Genomic DNA, 15340 nt, shown 5'->3' on the forward strand with positions numbered 1-15340 from the left:
CAGGGGATCCACAGGACTGTGGGCTGTCCATGGGGCACCTGAAGGGCTGTGGGGTGTCCATAGGATTATGGGGTGTCCATGGGGTCCCTACAGAGAGCCATGGGGTGTCCGCGGGATCTCTGTAGGGTTTATGGGGTGTCCATGGGGTGTCCATGGGGTGTCCCCGGGATCTCTGTAGGGTTTTGGGGTGTCCATGGGGTGTCCCGGGATCTCTGTAGGGTTTTGGGGTGCCATGGGGGTCCCTTTGGGTCCCCGCGGGGCTGAGCGTGTCCGGGTCACCCATCCAGGGGCGGCCGGGGCGGACCCTGCTGAGCTTCCTGCCGCGTGCGCAGCTCCCTCCCCGCGCGGCGGAGCGGCCGCGGCGGCGCCGCTGCTGATTGGCCGGCGAGGGGCGGGGGAGGCGGCGCTCTGGGCCGCGGCCGCGCTCTCTGTGGCCCTGGCGGACCGCGAAGATGGCGGCGCCCATGGAGGTGGCGCTGGTGTCGGACGCGGCGGGGCCGCTCTGCAACTGCTCGGTCTGGGAGCTGCACTCGGGCTCGGCCCTGCCCGGGTACCGCGGCGGCAACAGCGGCCCGCGCGGGCTGGCGCTGCTGGGCGGCGAGCACCTGCTGGGGGCCCAGCTCGGCAAGAGCTACATCAACGTCTGGGAGCTCCAGAGGAAGGTACCGGCGCGGAGGGCGGGCCCGGGCGGGCGCGGCTCGGGGGGCGCCTCCGGGCACCGCGGGTCCGGTGGGGGTGTGACAGGGCACCCCTCCGTGGGGACCCCCCGGCCCTGTGGGGAGGGGTCCCTCCGTCCGCAGAGCCCCCCCGTCTCCATGGTCAGACCCTACCTTGGCCCCTCTCTCCACAAAGACCCCCCGTGGTCCCTCTCTTCATAGAAACCCCCACTATGGTCAGACACCCCCTAACGCCCCTCTCTCCATAGAGACCCCCTTCTGTATGGTCAGACACCTCCCCGTGGCCCCTTTCTCCACAAAGGCACCCCCATCTCCATGGCCAGACCCCCAGGTCCCCCCCTGTCTCTCTTTTCCATTCTGACCCCCATCACTACAGGCAGGTGCCCCCATCCCTCTCTCTGCAGGACCCCCAGTGAGGTCCCTGAGCCCCCCTCGGGGGGCCCTGCCTGCAGCCCCTTCCCTGCTGTGCTGAGTGCCCGCTGTGCTCTCTCTGCCCAGGACCAGCTGCAGCAGAAGATCATCTGCCCCGGGCCCGTGACCTGCCTGACAGCCTCTCCCAACGGGCTCTACATCCTGGCGGGGGTCGCCGAGAGCATCTACCTGTGGGAGGTAGGGGGTCCTGGGGAGCTCAGGATGTGCAGAGCCACACCCTGGGCAGTCAGGGAGCGCCCCGTCCTTTTGGCAGTGCCTCCATCCCTCAGGTATCCCTAAATCCCCCATCCCAGGCCTCCACAGCCTGTGGGGCAGCTTCTCAAAGCAGGAGGGGGAGAAATTCTGGGAGAGGCTTCGCTCTGCCCTTTCCTTCTCTCTCCAAGAGGCTCCCGGTGACTCAGGGGCCGGGTGTCGCTCCCTCAAGGCAGCAGTGCAGGACCTGGTTTTTCTGCAGCGCTTCTCCCACATTTCAGCTGCGTGTTTGCGTGTGCCCAGGGTGCCAGCAGCCCCTGCTGTGCCCTGCTCGTTGTCCTGCTGGTTAATTACTCCTGGATTACGTGGGATTACGCTGCGTTCCCGGCACACCACCGAGCAAATAAAAGCAGTAGCTTGTCCTGAGCCTGGGATTAAACCCCGGGATGCCTCACCTGGAGAGCTCCCCGTGCCAGGGGAGGTTTGAGCCTCGTGGTGTGGGCTGCATTTCCCTGCAGTCCCGGGCACACACAGTTCCAGCTGCAGCTCCGTGGTGTCAGTCACTGCCCATTGGGCTCCTGTGCTCGACAGAGCCTCCCCTTTATCCCTGCTGCACTGAGGGCAGGGCACCACGTTATCCCGGGACATCTCAGTCCTTGACACTCTCCTGCCCTTCCCCTCACTCCAGGTATCCAATGGGAACCTCCTCGCCATCCTGAACCGACACTACCAGGACCTCACGTGCCTCTGCTTCACCGACGACAGCAGCCACTTCCTCTCGGGGGCCAAGGACTGCCTGGCCCTGGTGTGGAACCTCTACAAGTAAGGGGGCCGGGGGCACAGGGAGCATCGGGTAGGGATGTTGGAGTGAGAGATGCACGTGTCCTGTAGGCAGGATCAGCTCTGGCTGAGCCCACATGTCCCAGCTGGGTCTGTGCCATCCTTGGGGGCTCTCACGGGTGGCGTCCTCGTGGGCAGGGAGGTTTTCCCTGGGGTCTCACAGGGGTCTCTTGGGAATGTCATATGGCTCTGACTCCTTTTCCTGGGTGACACAGAGTGGACTGTGCCCTTCCCCTGCCAATGGCAGCCAATGTTTCTGTTCCTCCGGGATGGGGAGCTCAGCTGTGGCCCTCAGCCTCAGTATCCATGTGCCGAGGCCACCGGCAGCTCCCGTGTTCCGCTTGGTGCCTGCAGCCAGGAGAGCAGCCAGGAGAGCCAGCAGGAGCAGAGCCTGGCCCAGCTCCCCGTGGGGCTCTGCCCTGGCTGACCCACCGTGCTGCCCCTCTCTGCTGTCCCCACAGCGTCCTGCAGGCAGAGCCCTCCCAGATCCCCGACCCCCGGCACGTCTGGTCCCGGCACAGCCTCCCCATCACCGACCTGTGCTGCGGCTTCGGAGGGCCCCTGGCACGGGCTGCCACCGCTTCCCTCGACCAGACAGCCAAGGTGAGGCTCATTCCAGAGGTGCCAGACCCTGCGGGGTCAAAGCCGGGCTCCGCCAGGCAGCAGGAAGTTGTCCCTGTCCCCAAGCTGTCCCAAGGCTGAATTTCTTGGCTGTCTCTGCAATGACTCAGAGCTGCCAGACCTGGGCTCTGCTTCTCCGACACCAGCAGTTTGTCTGCAGCTGCCCCCGGGCTGGGCTGCTGCAGTCCCTGGGAGTGTCAGGGTCAGCTCCTCTGACCCCAACGCTGATGTCCACAGGGAGCAGAGCAGGCTGGAGCCTGTAGGGAGGGTGGTGCCCTGGGGGCAGGACGGGCACAGAGGGGGTTCAGGGCTGTTGTGGAGCTGCCTTGGAAACTTCTCTCCTGGCCACAGAGAGGCTGATACTGGGTTCTGCCCCGGCTCTGCCTTGGACTCAGTTTCCCAGCTGCAGACAGGAAGGGATGCCAGGGTGGGATGCCAGGGTGCCTCCAATCCTGCCATTAACGCTCCATGATTTCCTGTCCCTTCTCATGCCAGCTCTGGGAAATCTCCTCCGGGGAGCTCCTGCTTTCTGTGCTCTTTGACGTGGGGATCATGGCTGTGACTCTGGATCTCTCAGAGTACCACATGTTCTGTGGTGGCATGGATGGGTCCATCTTCCAGGTCGATCTCTGCACTTGGGTGAGTGCATGGGGCTGTGGGTGTGCCCTGTCACCCCGAGCCACCGTAACCTCCCTGCTGGGACTAGTGTGACCTGCCAGGGCATGGGAGGGCCTGGGTCCCCTGTCTCCCCTGCCCCCTCCAGACACAGTGATGAACCTGCTGGCTTTAGCCTCCCTGAATTTTAACCCCTCTCCCTTCCTTCCTTCATTTCTGCAGCCAGTCCAGAGAGACCGGACCTTCCAGACGGAGCGGGAGAACGGGAAGGTCTTCAAAGGGCACAGGTGAGGGACCAGACATACCTGCCAGCCCCCATCTGCCCACCTCACCAGCTTCTGGCAGTCCTGGGGTCATCCCAAGTTTAAACATCCTCTTCCCCATTCCAGGAACCAGGTGACGTGCCTGTCGGTCTCCACGGACGGCAGCCTCCTGCTCTCGGGCTCTCACGACGAGACCGTCCGGCTGTGGGACATCCAGAGCAAGCAGTGCCTGAAGACGATGAATCACAAAGGTAGGAATGTCCTTATCTCCGGGATCCTTGCTGCCAGAGGCCGCTGGTGTCTCACCTGTGCTGCCCTGGGCACTCATGCCCTGGGAAGGGCAGAGGCACTGGAGGGAGCCTTGGCTGTCTGGAGCGATGCCGTGACCTGGCCCATGTGTTAATAACCCCCACCCTGTGCACTGTCAGGAGTGAGTCATGGATTTCACCTCATCACTGAGGTCACCCGGGATCTTCCTCCTTGTTTTCCCCAGGGAGCAGTCACCCCACACACACCCCAGCAGTGTCTGGAGGGGACATGGCTCCGTGACCCCGCAGTGAGCACTCGTGAGCTCATGGGGCCTGAAGCGAATCCCATATGAGCAGTCGTCTGGGATTTCAGTCTGATGGCTCTGATAAACTATGTTGAGCAGCAGTCAGGTGCCTCAGAGCAAGGGAATGTTTGCCCCTCCTGTTGCTAACTGGGTTTCTTCCCAATTTGTGGTGTTCTCCAGTCCCTGGTGCCATGCTGGCCAGTGAGGTTGGCACTGCTGCTGTTGGGCATGGCCCAAACCCCCTGGAAGGTGATGGCAGGGACAGCCAGACCCTGTTTCCCTGCAGAGGTTGGGCTGCTGCCTCGGGGCAGTCTCTGGAAGCCAGGCTGCCTCCAGACCCTTTCCCTCTTCCCTCTGGCTGCCAAGGACCATCCCTAATTGGGACCCACTGCAGCGCCCATCCAGCCTGGCGCCACTGGCATTAGAGGGTGAAAACGGAATCAGAGGAGAGTGGATGGACTGGGCTCTTCCCAGGAGGGGCAGGACCGGGCTGAGCCCAAGCTGTGGGTGCTCTGCAGCCTCTTCTGGCTCCCTGCTGCCTGTGGGCAGGGATTTGGCTCCCCTGGCACCGACACCACCCCGCTGTGCTGTGTGTGCTCCACCAAGCCTGGGAGCGGGCTGGGAGCCCACCACCCCCAAGCCTTGTCCTGGGTCTGGGGTCTCTCCCCATGGGGTCCCTGCAGGGGGACTCTGCTGCCCCAGCCCGACCCCCACTCTGTGGGGCAACGCTGGTGTCCGTGGGTCCCCGTTCTCCCTCGGCCTGTCCGAGCAGCAGCGTGAGCCCCCGGCAAGGTCTGTCCCTGCCGCTGCCCTGCACCCCTGCAGTGCCTCCCGCTCCCTGCCCAAGGCAGGGGTGACACGGGCTCTGCCGTGGTGACATGACAGCAGCCTCCAGCCCGGCATCCTCGGGACAGCGTGGCCCCTCTGCACACGGGTGCCAGGGGCACGCAGGGCCCGCTGCCCTCCCTCCCCTCATGACGCTGATCAGAGGAGCTGGAGTGTGGCTCGGGGCTGGGCAGGGGGGGCTGTGACACCAAGGGTGGCTTGTCCTTGGTGGAGACAGAGCGTGGGCAGGTGGCGGACTCTGAGAAGTTGGGCTGCTGCTCTTGGGTGATGAGCGGTGCTGGCAAGGCAGAGCTGCTCTCTGTCACCACATGGCCAGCACCACTCTGGGGAGGCAGGAAACCAGGTCTGGGGATCTCTGGGCTCATTCCCGAGTTGGGAGGGGGCAGAGGGGGCTGCTGCCAGAAAGCAGCCGCCTGTGTGGGTAAACACTGTAATTAACGCACTCATTGGCTCTGCAGGTGAGAGCTGTGATGGATCGAGGCAGCACAGAGCTGCGGGCGCGGCGGTGCTGATGAATGGCGGCTCTGGGGGGAGTCGAGCTGGGTGGGGGCTCCCACTGCCCCAGACCCCCCCGGGGTGCTGGGCCCGGGACTGGAGCCACAGCCCTGGACAGGGAGCGCTGCTGGGGAGGGAGAGAGTCCTGGCCACTGCCAGCACCAGGGTCACACTCGCTGTTCTCGGGGCTGCCCAGAGGCAAACCCAGCCTGACCTGTCCCCACTGTCCCGTGCCAGGTCCGGTGACAAACGCCTTCATCGTGCTGGCCCCTGCCAACATGTTCAACCCTGATGGGAAGCCCAGCGTGCCCCTGCCCAAGTTCAGCAAACACCTGCACGGCACCGAGAGCAGCGACGAGCCGGGCGCTGAGGGGGTGACGCTGCGCCTGGGGCTGCACCAGCAGGTACGGGGGGCGAGTGGGTGGCTGGGGAGGGGGGATGAACATCGGGGAGGGGTTGTGCTGGAGCAAAGCTTCTCCTCCAGCTGGTGAAACCCGTTCCTGCTCCCTCCCGCTCCCTCCCTGTCCTGGCTGCTGCAGTCATTTGTCCTCCCAGCCCCGTGCTGCAGCGTGGGCTGGCTCTGCTGTCCCACCTATTCCTTGGTCCTGGCATGGCCATCCCCTGGCAGGGGGGTCCCAAACCATCAGTGTCCTGTCCATCCCACCCTCTCTGACGGTGGTCCCAGAGCTGCTCCCCTCTGCCAGCGTCTGTCCCTGGGCGAGTGACAGCGACAGTCCTGCCACAGCTGATGGATGGACCTCCCTGTTGGGGAGGTGGCAGCAGGCCAGGGAGGCTGTTTGCCTGGCAGAGGTGACAGCAGGATCACCCTGGGTCCCTCCCATGGGGAACCCTGCCCAGGGTCACTGAGATAAGGTCCTTGTCTGCTCTGCCAATACGTCTGGTCTGGTCCCCACAGGAGCCTGGGCAGAGCTACCTGGAGAAGGCAGAGAGGATGTACTCGCAGATGTATTTGACGAGGGAAAAGGTGAGAGCTGCTCCCAGGCTGGGAATCTGGTATAGACCCCTTGGGGGCTCCTTGTCTGCTGATCTGACTCGTGGGGCCTGGGACAAGCCAGGAACTGGGGGGAAGAGCCCTGGAATCTGAAGGGTTTGGGGTTTCCTGTTGTGGAGGGAGCAGCAACCTCCACCTGCCAGAGCTGAGACACTGATGCTCGTCCGTTGTGTTTTCCTGTCGCAGAACCTGGTGGGAGACCAGGAGCACCTGACGATCCAAGTGAGCGAGCTGGAGGAGGAGGTGAGCAACCTCCGGAAAATCAACAAGGACCTCTTTAACTTCTCCGCTCGCATCATCACCAATCCAGCCAAGTGAAGAGGCTCCCCCCGCCCTCGCACCCCTCCACCTCTCCCTGCCCACCCTTGGGCACCTGCCCGGCCGGCGGAGCACACCCGGCTCGCTCCCCGCTGACCCGGCACACGCCGCGCTCGCCCGCTCGGGACACGGGACAGCCCAGCACGGGGGCTGCGGGCGGGGCAGCACAGGGACCGTGTTCACCCCGACGCGGGGCCGGGGGGCAGGCGGGGGCACTTGGGCGGCCGCTGCGGGAGAGCTCAGGATGCAGCTCCTGCTCGTTCCCCATCTCTTCCTCTGCCCCTTCTTTGTTTCTTTTTGTTACTTGACCCTGCAGTGCAGACAGGAAAGTGTTTTTCTCTCAATACCGTTTTGAGATTGGATTTTGGAGACCCCCTTCTGCCCACCCTGCCCTGGGGATCACTGCTCGGTGCTGCCGGACCCTGCTCAATGGGACCCTGCGCTCGGGACAGCGGGGGCTGAGCGGCTCCTGCTCCAGGGGGTACCCGGGGCCGTGGGGGTCTGCTGAGACAGGCAGGGGGTCCCTGGGTACCAGGGCAGAGGATGGGGCGCCCACCCCGTCCAGCGGGCAGGGCCTGGGGGAGTCCCTGGGCTCAGTGTGCGGGTGGTGGTGTTGGGGCACAGGGTCACTCCGGGGAGGGGCAGGGGGGCCAGCAAGGTGCTATTTCCAGTCTCGTCAGTTGACAATTTATATATATTTGGATCCAACGACTCTGTTTTCACGGTGTTTGGGGACTCGGCCTTTTGTATTGTCACAGCATGGCAGCGGGGGTTGTGGGTTTTGTTTAGGTTTATTTTTTACATAAAAGATTTGTTTTTATAGTGAAAGATGCCCGAGTTAGTTTCTTTCTTTAACATCCCTTGGGTGGCCACAGACCTCAACCACCCATCACTGTGTCCATGGGGCTGCCTGCTGGGAGCAGGGAAGCAATTCCTCATCCCTGAGCTGCCCAGTCACCTTCACCCCAGAGGTCCCTCCTTGCCCTTATAGGGTGTTGATGTGTCCCGTGGCCACCCCTCCCCATTCAATATACCAGACCCAAGCACAGATGATTTAAATTGCACTTTAAAACCAGAGTGTGTGTGTGGCCCCAGCTCCTGCCAGCTCCCCAGAAAATGCTTTTAGCTTAATCACCCGAGTCTGTTCCTTTTACTTCCTCTCCTGCTCCTCATCTTCCTCCTGAGACTTTGGATCAACATTCATCAGCTGCAGCAGGGAACACTGCCCTGAGCCAGTGGCTGCAGTGGGGGCAGAGGTGGGAGCATGGAGCCCCCCGAGATCCCCAGGGATACAGCCCCCAACCAAACCCAGACCTCAGTGCTCCCTTCCAGTCATCCCACACTTTCCCAGTCCCACCAGTGGAGTTTCTGTCAGGGTGCTGTGCTTGGACAGAGCAGGAGGGAGGATGGGGCTTCCCAACTGTGCTGTACCCAGCATTTGGGGGGCTATTTCATATCCAAGATCCTGTTGTTCCCCCTCCCCAGCTCCTGGCTGGACAGTGGGTGTTGTGCCGCACTTATGCCTGTGGAAAAGAGGTTCTGGGGGCTCTGTTGTCAGGATCCCACTCCAGGGGAGATCAGCACCCCCTGACCCTCTGTGCCCTGGCAGGATTTGCTCTGCCCTCCCCCTGTGGGCCCAGCTCCGCAGAGGAATTCATTAGGCTGTGACTCATTACATTTATCTGTGGATCAATACTTTTTGCCAGATGGTTTTTGGCTCCGTCCTTTGCTTTTCCTTATTAATTTTGTGCAGCTCCAGCCCCAGTCGCTGCTGTTTGTGCTACCGGTGGTGGGGACCTCCGGGCCGGGCCCCAGTTTCCCTGGTGAAGATGAGGAGGGTGACCCCGCGTCTCCCCCCTCAGTGAGGGAAGGCTGTGCTTCTGCTTCCCTTCGCCCCTTCCCACACAGAGGACGAGTCCCTCGGCCCTGGAACCCCCCGGCCTTGGGACCCCCGGATTTTGAGGCTGTGTCTCAGACTGTGGAGGGATAGAGGGATGGGGAGGAAGAGAGGGGCGGTTACCGGGACGGGGGAGACAATTTAAGGCTCCGGCCCCGGCTCAGGGAACGCCCCGAGGGGCTTTTCCCGGGCCGGAGAGGGAGGAGGAAGAGGAGGAGGAAGGTCCAGGTAGTCTAAAGGCGGCCGGGACTACCCAGAGAACAGCGGGGGCCTCTGTGCCGGGGGACCCCACGGTCACAGCCCTCGGACGGCAGCACCGCGCGGGCGGGGGCTCTCTTTTCTGCGGGGTGCGGCGAGGGGGACCCGCGTCGCGCGTGGGCGTGGACGGGGCGGCTGCGGGCGGATCCGGCGCTGGGTGGGCCGGGTCCAGAGTGACCCACCGCGCACCGAGGGCCTTGGCTCTGCCCAGGGGGCCTCGGCGGGACCCGGCCGGTCCCTGCCCGCAGCCCGGGTCCTCCCCGGAGCCGCCCCCGGCGGAGCGCAAAGCGGCGGGGCCGGTGCGGGGCCGGTGCGGGGCGCATGGAGGTGCTGCGGGCGCTCTGGCTGCTGGCGGCGGCGCTGGGGGCGGCGGGGGGACACCCGCATCCCTGCCGCGTCCCAGCGCCCCCGGGGCCCAGCCCCGGCCCGAGCCCCGGTCCCGCCGTGCGTGTCGGGGCGCTGCTGCCGCCCGCGCCCGCCCGCACCCGGCTCCGCGCCGCGCTGGCCCGGGCCGCCGGTACCGGCCCCGGGGGACCCCGGCGGGGCGGCGCTGCCCCACAACCTCAGCCTGGAGGTGGTGGGGGGCGGCCCGGCAGCGAGAGACCCCGGCTCGCTGGCGCGGTGGCTGTGCGGGACTCTGGCGGGACGCGGTGTGGCTGCCGTCCTGGCGCTGCCCCGCTCCCGCCGGGAGCTGCTCCAGCTCGATTTCCTCGCCGCCACCCTCCAGGTCCCCTTCGTCAGCATTCTGGACACCCGCGGGCCGCTGCCCTTCCGAGCGCAGGTGAGACCCGAAACGCCCGCACCTCACCGGCACCGGCCGGGCGCGCTCCCGGTGCCCGCTCCAGTCCCTGCTCGCCGGTTCCGTCCCTGTGCCCGTCACGGCTCCGTCCGTGCTCCTGTCTTGATCCCCGTCTCGGCTCCGTACCGACTTTATCCCGCGGGTCCTCCTCCCGGCTCACTTTCCTGCCTCCGATCCCGGCTTCGATCCCAGCTCCCATTCCGAATCTATCCCAGCCCCTTATCCTTTCTGGATCTCGACTCCCTCTGGGCTCCATCCCAGCTCTGTTCTCCCTCCATCTTGACTCCCACCCTGGCCCCATCCCACCCCCATTCCACCTCCATCCTGGTTCTACCCAGCTTCACCCCGGGACCCATCCTGGCTCTATCTGGCTTCAATCGCTGCTTTGTCCCAGCCCCCTCTTGGTCCCCATTCCAGTCCTATCCTGGCTCTATCCCAGCTCCCATCTCAGCTCCTTCCTGGCCCTCTGCCCAGCTCTTTCCCAGTCCCAATTCCAGCTCCCACTCCAAGGCAAATTCCCTGGTGCCTCTGGAAGCCCTCAGCCCTCAGCCCCAGTCCCATTCCTGGTCTGGCTCCAGAAGGACTCTGGAACATGTTCTGGCACTGGATTCCAGAGAGGGAATGGGCAGAGGGTGGGCAGGGATCACGGGGTGACCTCAGGGTGGGAGGGCTCATGTCTGGTGCTGCCTCTGGGCACCTCCCGAGAGCAGGGGCACAGCCACGACCCCTGTGTGTCAGCAGAGCCCCTTCCACTTCCACATGGACCGGCAGAGCTCACTGGAGACTCTGGTGGACGTGCTGGTGAGCGTCCTGCAGGCCAGTGACTGGCAGGAGACCAGCCTGGTGCTCTGCCACCCCTGGGACGTCGCCGGCTTCCTCAGCCTCTGGGCCCAACGCTCCCAGCTCTTCCTGCGCACCATCCTGGATCTGGGCTACCTGGATGAGCCCAGGGCCACCCGCTACCTGCAGCAGCACAGGGAGCACATCAGGACCCTCTCCAGCCCGGTGTTGGTGCTGGGCTGCGACCTGCCCCGTGCTCGGCTCATCTTCCAGGCCGCCGAGGAGTCAGGGCTGCCACCACAGGAATTCCACTGGATGCTGGGCTCCCCGCTCAGCGCCAGCGAGCTGCAGACCGAGGGGCTGCCCCTGGGGCTGCTGGCCTTGGGGGAGGTCAACCGGCCGCCGCTGGAGCTCTTTGTGCAGGATGCAGTGGGACTGATGTCACGGGCCATCGCCCGCGCCGCCCGCGACCACCCCGACCCCGCGCTGCTGCAGACCACGAGCAACTGCAATGAGAGGCACCAGGCACCTGGCGAGTCCCCAGGGCTGTTCCTCGCCAGGTAAGGGGGATACTGGGCATACCCCTTCCCCTGTCCTGGCTCTTTGGTATTGAGGGTGCAGGGGGGGCTGAGCCTGAGCCCCGGTACCAGTGGGCTCAGTGCAGGGCACTGCCCAGTGCTGCCCCCAGCATGTGCAGCAGCCACCGTGGGGCTCAGCCCCCCCCCAGGACACGGTTTGTGCTGCACGAGGGGGGACATGTCACTTCAGATCTCCCTAATGCTGCCCGAGCACTGTGGCTCTATAAATATTAATAACACTTGGCCCTGGCAGCACAGCGAGCTGCGGGGCAGCACAGCGGGGCCGCATCCTGCTGCTCCTCCCTGACCTTGTCCCTGTCTGAATTGGGCACATCCCGCTCCCAGCCCCTGTCCCTGTCCCTTGGTCCCAGCTGACCTGGGACGCTGGAGCTGTGACACCCTCTCCTCGGCAGGTTCCTGGCCAACATGTCCTTCCACGGTCAGACGGGGCTGGTGCGTGTGGAGAAGGCGGCGCTGGTGCGGCCGGAGCAGCAATTCCATGTCTGGAGCCTGCGCCGGGACTCGCGGGGGGACCCCACCTGGGTGACGGTGGGCACGTGGAGCCACGGCAAGCTGGAGCTGGAGGAGGGCACGTGGCAGAGCCAGCGGCAGCACAGGAGCCCCGGCGAAGCGGCCGGGGGGGCCCGCGCGCGGCTGCGCGTGGTGACGCTGGTGGAGCACCCCTTCGTCTTCACCAGGGAGGTGGATGAGGAAGGGAACTGCCCGGCTGGGCAGCTCTGCCTGGACCCCGGCACCAACGACTCGGCCGTGCTGGACTCCCTCTTTGAGGAGCTCGGCGCTGGCAATGGCTCGGTGCCGCGGGCGTACAAGAAGTGCTGCTACGGGTACTGCATCGACCTGCTGGAGAAGCTGGCTGAGGACATGGCCTTTGACTTCGAGCTCTACATCGTGGGGGATGGGAAATACGGGGCCTGGAAGAACGGGCGCTGGACAGGACTGGTTGGGGACCTGCTCAGCGGCACGGCCCACATGGCCGTCACCTCCTTCAGCATCAACTCGGCGCGGAGCAAAGTCATCGACTTCACCAGCCCCTTCTTCTCCACCAGCCTGGGCATCCTGGTGAGGACCAAGGACACGGCGTCTCCCATCGGAGCCTTCATGTGGCCCCTGCACTGGACCATGTGGGTGGGCGTCTTCGTGGCACTGCACATGACGGCGCTTTTCCTCACCCTCTACGAGTGGAAGAGCCCCTATGGCATGACCCCCCACGGCCGCAACCGCATGAAGATCTTCTCCTACTCCTCAGCCCTCAACCTGTGCTACGCCATCCTCTTTGGGCGCACCGTCTCCAGCAAGACACCCAAGTGCTGCACCGGCCGCTTCCTCATGAACCTCTGGGCCATCTTCTGCCTCCTGGTGCTTTCCAGCTACACAGCCAACCTGGCGGCTGTCATGGTGGGGGACAAGACCTTCGAGGAGCTCTCGGGCATCCACGACCCAAAGGTGGGCGAGTGTCTGGCTGCTCCAGATGGGCTGAGACAGGACTGAGGTCCAGGGAAGGTGGGGAGGGAAGTCCTGTCTTTCCTTCTGCACCTTCCCTGCTGGAATGAATGTGAAAGTTCTCTCCAGCCCCAGTCTTGCAGTGTGGCCCCTTCCAAGATGGGGAGGGCAGAGGTGCCTTTGTGAACCCCAGAAAACTTTGGGGCCCCCTACCCTGGTGTTTAGTCCTGGCCTCAGCTCCAGGGCAGGGGGGAGCAGGCTGGGTTTGTCCTGAGGCTGTCCCTGAGGGAGGGAGGGAGGGTTCTTTGGCAGACACCCCTTAAAAGCTGTTGTACCTCCATGGGCTGCCCAGACCCCCCTACTGGGAGTTCAGGGCTGGGGACACGTCCCCAGGGAGTGGGGACACATCCCTGGGCCAGGGGTGCTGATGCTCTGGTACCTCCTTCCAGCTGCATCACCCCTCGCAGGGCTTCCGCTTCGGCACGGTGTGGGAGAGCAGTGCCGAGGAGTACATCAAGAAGAGCTTCCCCGAGATGCACGAGTACATGCGGCGCTACAACGCCCCCACCACCCCCGACGGCGTCACCATGCTCAAGTGAGGAGCAGGGAGGGCATGGGGGGGCTCCCTCCCACCTTTTACTCCTCCCAGGGCAGCTTTTGCCCCCTCCCTGCCGCCTGTGCAACCCCCCACACCTCACACTTCCCCCCATGCTGGTGCAGGACAGAGCCCCCCAAACTCAACGCCTTCATCATGGACAAGTCTCTGCTGGACTACGAGGTGTCCATTGACTCTGACTGCAAACTGCTCACCGTGGGCAAACCCTTCGCCATCGAAGGTTTGGGGGGGCTGTGGTGGGGAGGGGTCCTGTGTGTGCACGTGTGTGCATGTGTGTACTGGTGTGTGCTCTGGCTGTGGACATGACCAGGCAGGGTGGGGAGGTGTTCCCTCCATGGTGGGCACTGGGGGCTGTACCCCCTGTCTCAGCTGCCACTCCCCCCTCACTGGGGCCAGGCTACGGCATCGGCCTCCCCCAGAACTCGCCGCTGACCTCCAACGTCTCTGAGTTCATCAGCCGCTACAAGTCCTCGGGGTTCATCGACCTCTTGCACGACAAGTGGTACAAGATGGTGCCCTGTGGGAAGCGCGTCTTCGCCGTCACCGAGGTTCGGCGGCCGGCCCTTGGTGGGGGGGGCTCTGGGGCCTGACAGCCCCCCAGCCCAGCCCACACCCCCCGCTCCCTGCAGACCCTGCAGATGGGCATCTACCACTTCTCGGGGCTGTTCGTGCTGCTGTGCATCGGGCTGAGTGGCTCTCTGCTCACCTCGCTGGGTGAGCACGTCTTCTACCGCCTGGTCCTGCCCCGCATCCGGCGCAAGAAGAAATTCAACTACTGGCTGCACACGAGCCAGGTGGGGCCGGTGGGAAGGGGCTCACCCAGCGCCCCAAAGACCCCTGGCCCCATGTCACTACTCCCTCTTACCTTACACCACCTCTACCCTCCTCCAGCCCCCAGACCGTCACCCCTGGACTGTCACTCTCAGTTAACCCCAAAACCATCACCCCACATCTCATTCTTCCCTTGCTCTCCACAGAAAATCCATCGGGCTCTGAACATGGGCACAGAGGAGCGGAAGAGCCAGCAGCTGAATTTGGAGCAGAGGTACAGCTGGGACTGAGAGGCTGCCCTGCTCTTCTCCTCCTCCTCCCACCATCCTGGGGGGCCGTGGGGGGACCCCACAGCTGCCAGATCCCAGCTCAGCCCTCTCTGTCTCCCCACACAGGGGCGAGCCCCGGCCGAGGCCGGCACCGGCAGCAGCACAGCCCTGGAAGGAGGCACGGCGGGTCCGCTTCCAGCTGGACAAAGCCCCCCCTGAGGGCGAGGGGTCCCCACAGCACCCCGGGAACGGGCGGGCACCGCAGCCCCCGGACAGGGCAGCCAGCGAGAGCGAGCTCCGGGAGCTGGAGGAGAAGATCCAGGAGATGCGGGACCAGCTGCGCGCGGCGCTGCTGAGGAAGAGCGAGCTGGTGGCCGTGCTGGGCACGGCGAAGGGCGGCCGGGCACTGCCAGCCCTGCTGGCCCCCGAGGAACCCCGGGAGGAGAGGTGAGGTGGGGGCAGGGACCCCCAAAAGCATCCCAGGGCATCCCACTCCTCCAGCTGGGAGCAGGAGTGGAAAGGAGGGATGGCAGGAAAAAGGGAGGGGGGAAGTCCTGGGGCTGCCCAACCTCTGGGGCCCTTCATCTCTTCCTTTCCTACTTCCTGCTGCCAGTGAGGGTTTGAAGGGCAGGGAGTTCTTTTTAGGGGAGCTGAGATGGGGTGAGAGGCCCCTGCAGCTCTTGGACAAAGCTCAGCCCCACAGCCCCACTCTGCTTTTACACCGTGTAAATAAAGATGACAAAGTCTGCTTTTCCTCTTCCAGCTGCATCCTGAATGCCCGAGGATAACCCTTCCCCTCCCTCCTCCGCAGGCCCAGCTCAGCCCCACCGCAGGACAGCAGCGATTAGGAGGAGAACAGAAAGGTCCCACAGAGAGGGGGCAGCAGGACAGGCCGGGACTGAAACCTCCCTCTGGAGAGAAGGCTCCAGGGCAGCAAAGCCGGGCTGACCCCAGAGCCACCGCAAAGCAGAGCTGGAATCTCCCTCAGGTGGAGGGTGAGGGACGGAGGTGCCACGCAGGGAGCGGGACAGGCTGTGCCTCAGTGCT

The 15340-nt window shown here is 64.6% G+C and overlaps 2 protein-coding genes across 2 annotated transcripts; both read left to right on the plus strand.

Moving 5' to 3' along the window:
- The first annotated feature begins 446 nt into the window (after positions 1-446).
- WDR18 (WD repeat domain 18) lies at positions 447-7816 on the plus strand. The gene is made up of 10 exons (XM_050321126.1): positions 447-662; positions 1176-1286; positions 1990-2123; positions 2603-2744; positions 3258-3401; positions 3600-3664; positions 3767-3891; positions 5772-5938; positions 6451-6519; positions 6733-7816. The coding sequence occupies exons 1-10, from the start codon at positions 453-455 to the stop codon at positions 6862-6864; spliced, it is 1299 nt and encodes a 432-aa protein (XP_050177083.1). The 5' UTR covers positions 447-452; the 3' UTR covers positions 6865-7816.
- Positions 7817-9340: 1524 nt separating this feature from the next.
- GRIN3B (glutamate ionotropic receptor NMDA type subunit 3B) lies at positions 9341-15141 on the plus strand. Its single transcript, XM_050321513.1, is given in 11 exon segments — positions 9341-9556; positions 9558-9800; positions 10560-11158; positions 11590-12640; positions 13087-13232; positions 13358-13473; positions 13650-13801; positions 13883-14047; positions 14231-14298; positions 14420-14740; positions 15105-15141. Coding segments are annotated over 11 exon segments (3114 nt in total).
- The last annotated feature ends 199 nt before the right edge of the window (positions 15142-15340 follow it).

Source organism: Myiozetetes cayanensis, unplaced genomic scaffold (assembly GCF_022539395.1).
Source record: "Myiozetetes cayanensis isolate MyiCay16 unplaced genomic scaffold, myiCay2020 scf26, whole genome shotgun sequence".
Taxonomy (NCBI): Eukaryota; Metazoa; Chordata; class Aves; order Passeriformes; family Tyrannidae; genus Myiozetetes; species Myiozetetes cayanensis.